A 2,714-nucleotide genomic window follows, 5' to 3' on the forward strand; every position below is an offset into this window, starting at 1 on the left:
GCAGCTGCCCTTTCAAGGACAGCTCTGTGAGAACTATGGCTGACCCAAGGCCATCCCAGCAGCTGCAAGTGGAGGAGTGGGGAATCAAACCCAGTTCTCCTAGGGCTAGAAACGTTCTGGTGAGAATGGATCCCACGCCTAGTCCCAGTCGCTGCACTGAACCCACATGCTGAACCCCAAAGTATACACAGCCGGACTCCTGTTGTTACTGAGATACAGGGTGGATTTTTACCCAGATTTTTAATATGCCCTATAGGTGGAGATAGGTGCTGTGGTCATGGGGTGGTCATTCCATTTCCTCCGAGGGGTCTTCCTTGCCAGCCTCTGCCTGCTCTTGCCCTGGCATCTCTTCCGCTGCCCGCTCGTTGGGGACAAGAGCATTACAGATCGACTCCCAGGTCTCCTCCAGGTCTCTCTGCCTCTGCTCACACTCTTCCTTCTCCACCAAGGGGTTGCCCTCCAGCCAGGAGGTGGTGTTCTCGCACAGTTCCAGCATCCTCCTTTTGGCTGCCACATCTAGGACTTCTTCTTCAGCAGCTCTCTTTAGCTCAAGCGTGCAAGACTCCAAGGAATTGATGGCTTCGATCTTCTCCTGCTGGGACATGTCGTGTGCTCGGAATTCCTCCGCCTTCTGCACGATCCCTTCGATCTCTTCTCGGCCTAGCCGGCCCCTGGTGTCCGAGATGGTGAGGTGGCTGGTGTTCCCAGTTTCCATGTCCTTGGCTGACACAGTCAGGATATTGTTTTCATCGATGGAAAAGGTAACGGTGACGACCGGAACGCCACAAGGGGCAGGAGGAATTCCTTTCAAGGTGAACGTGCCCAGGAGGTGGTTGTGTTTGGTCAGCGTTCTCTCCCCTTCGTACACCATGAACAAGATGGTGTCTTGGTCGTCTTCTGTGGTGGTGAACTCCATGGTTTCCTTGGTAGGGAGAGGCGAGTTGCGCTTTATGATAGTTGCCATGACACCTCCTTGAGTGTTGATGCCCAACGACAGCGGGGTGACGTCGAGAAGAAACATGTTCTGCAGGTTTGGAGTCTGGTTGCCCGTCAAGATGGCGGCCTGGATGGCCGCTCCGTAGGCCACTGCCTCATCGGGGTTGATGCCCTTACACAAATCCTTGCCATGGAAATAGTCCTTCAGGAGCTTCTGGATCTTAGGGATTCGAGTCGAGCCGCCAATCAACACGATGTCCTTGATTTCACTCTTTTTCATCTTGGCATCTTTCAGGGCCCTCTCCAGGGGTTTCAGAGTGGCCCGGAAGAGGTCAGAGCACAAGTCCTCAAAACGTGCTCTGGTGATGGTGTTATGGAAGTCCACCCCTTGGTGGAGGGAGTCGATGGCAACACTCGCGCTGGAGCAAGAGCTCAACGTGCATTTGGCGTGCTCGCAAGCCATCTTCAGCCTCTGCATGGCCTTCTTGTCCTGGAAAATGTCCTCCTTGTACTTCTTCTTGAACTCTTCAGCCAGATAATCCACCAGCCTCTTGTCAAAGTCCTCCCCGCCCAAGTGGGTATCCCCTGCGGTGGCCTTCACTTCAAAGATGCCGTCCTCGGCGGAGAGAATGGAGACATCAAAAGTGCCCCCACCCAGGTCAAAAATGAGGATGTTGCGACTCCTCTCCTCCAGGCTCTTTGTGTTCAGGCCGTAGGCGATGGCCGCTGCTGTTGGCTCGTTGAGGATCTTCAGGATCTGGAGGCTGGCGATGGCCCCGGCGTCTATGGTGGCTTGGCGCTGGGCATCGTTGAAGTAGGCCGGCACCGTGACGACAGCTTGGGAGACTGAACAGCCTAGGTAGGACTCGGCCGTCTGCTTCATCTTGGCCAACACCATGGCCGAGATCTCTTTGGGATAGAAGGTCCGTTGCTTGCCTTTGTGGGAGACCTGCACCTTCAGCTTCCCCTCCTGGTTGAGCACCGTGAAAGGCCAGTGCTTCACGTCCTCTTGCACGGTGGCGTCTTCATATTGCCTGCCAAGCAAGCGCTTGGCGTCGAAGACGGTGTTCCGGGGGTTGAGAGAGGCCTGGCTTTTGGCTGGATCCCCCACCAGGTGCTCGGTCTGGGTGAAGGCCACATAGCTGGGCATTGTCCGGTGCCCCTGGTCATTGGCGATGATCTCCACTTTGCCGTGCTGGCAGACAGCCACGCAGGAGTAGGTGGTCCCGAGGTCGATCCCTACGGCCACTGGGTTTTGCTTGGGCATGGTGACGGTGATCGCCGTTTGGGTTAGCTGGGAACTGGGAGGCTCCAGATGCTCCCATGAGAGTTTTGTTTCTCTCTCTCTCCTATTTCAAGGCTGCCTGCCTCAGATCTCTTCCAGGGACCATGGCTTCTTCTCCCTGGCCTCCAGCTGGGCAGTTTGGGCTCCCCCCCACCTGTAGGGTGCAGCAGAGTCCACCGGTCTGTCCCCTCAGCCTCCCCGATGACTTCACTGCCACTCGTCATAATGGCAGCTGAGCAGGCTGCCCTGTCATGGCCCCCCTCATCTCATCCCACCTCAGCTCCTGCTCTGCTCCCTCTTTCCTTCCTGGTGGCCCCCTCACTTAGCTGAAGAATTGTCTTGCTGGCTCGGCTGGAGACCCACCCAGAACAGAACCCTCCCATTGGCCCATCATGGTCAGTTCTGTCCAGCCCTATAGCCAGAAAATTTGGGTGGAGGGGCCACAGAGATAAAAAAAAATTGTTGGGAGGGGGCCATGGGGCTTAAGAATATA

The 2,714-nt window shown here is 56.1% G+C and overlaps 1 protein-coding gene across 1 annotated transcript; it reads right to left on the bottom strand.

Annotated features, from left to right (window-relative positions):
• Positions 1-286: 286 nt before the first annotated feature.
• On the bottom strand, positions 287-2,265 carry LOC132587856 (heat shock 70 kDa protein II-like). The gene has a single exon (XM_060260282.1). It carries the CDS (start codon positions 2,201-2,203, stop codon positions 287-289), a length of 1,917 nt encoding a protein of 638 aa, XP_060116265.1. The 5' UTR covers positions 2,204-2,265.
• Between the last annotated feature and the right edge of the window lie 449 nt (positions 2,266-2,714).

The sequence above is a fragment of the Heteronotia binoei genome, chromosome 1 (assembly GCF_032191835.1).
Source record: "Heteronotia binoei isolate CCM8104 ecotype False Entrance Well chromosome 1, APGP_CSIRO_Hbin_v1, whole genome shotgun sequence".
Classification (NCBI taxonomy): domain Eukaryota; kingdom Metazoa; phylum Chordata; class Lepidosauria; order Squamata; family Gekkonidae; genus Heteronotia; species Heteronotia binoei.

Bases quoted from the DNA above. Each gene is read 5' to 3' on its own strand.
- LOC132587856 (XM_060260282.1), bottom strand. From the start codon at position 2,203: ATGCCCAAGCAAAACCCAGTGGCCGTAGGGATCGACCTCGGGACCACC.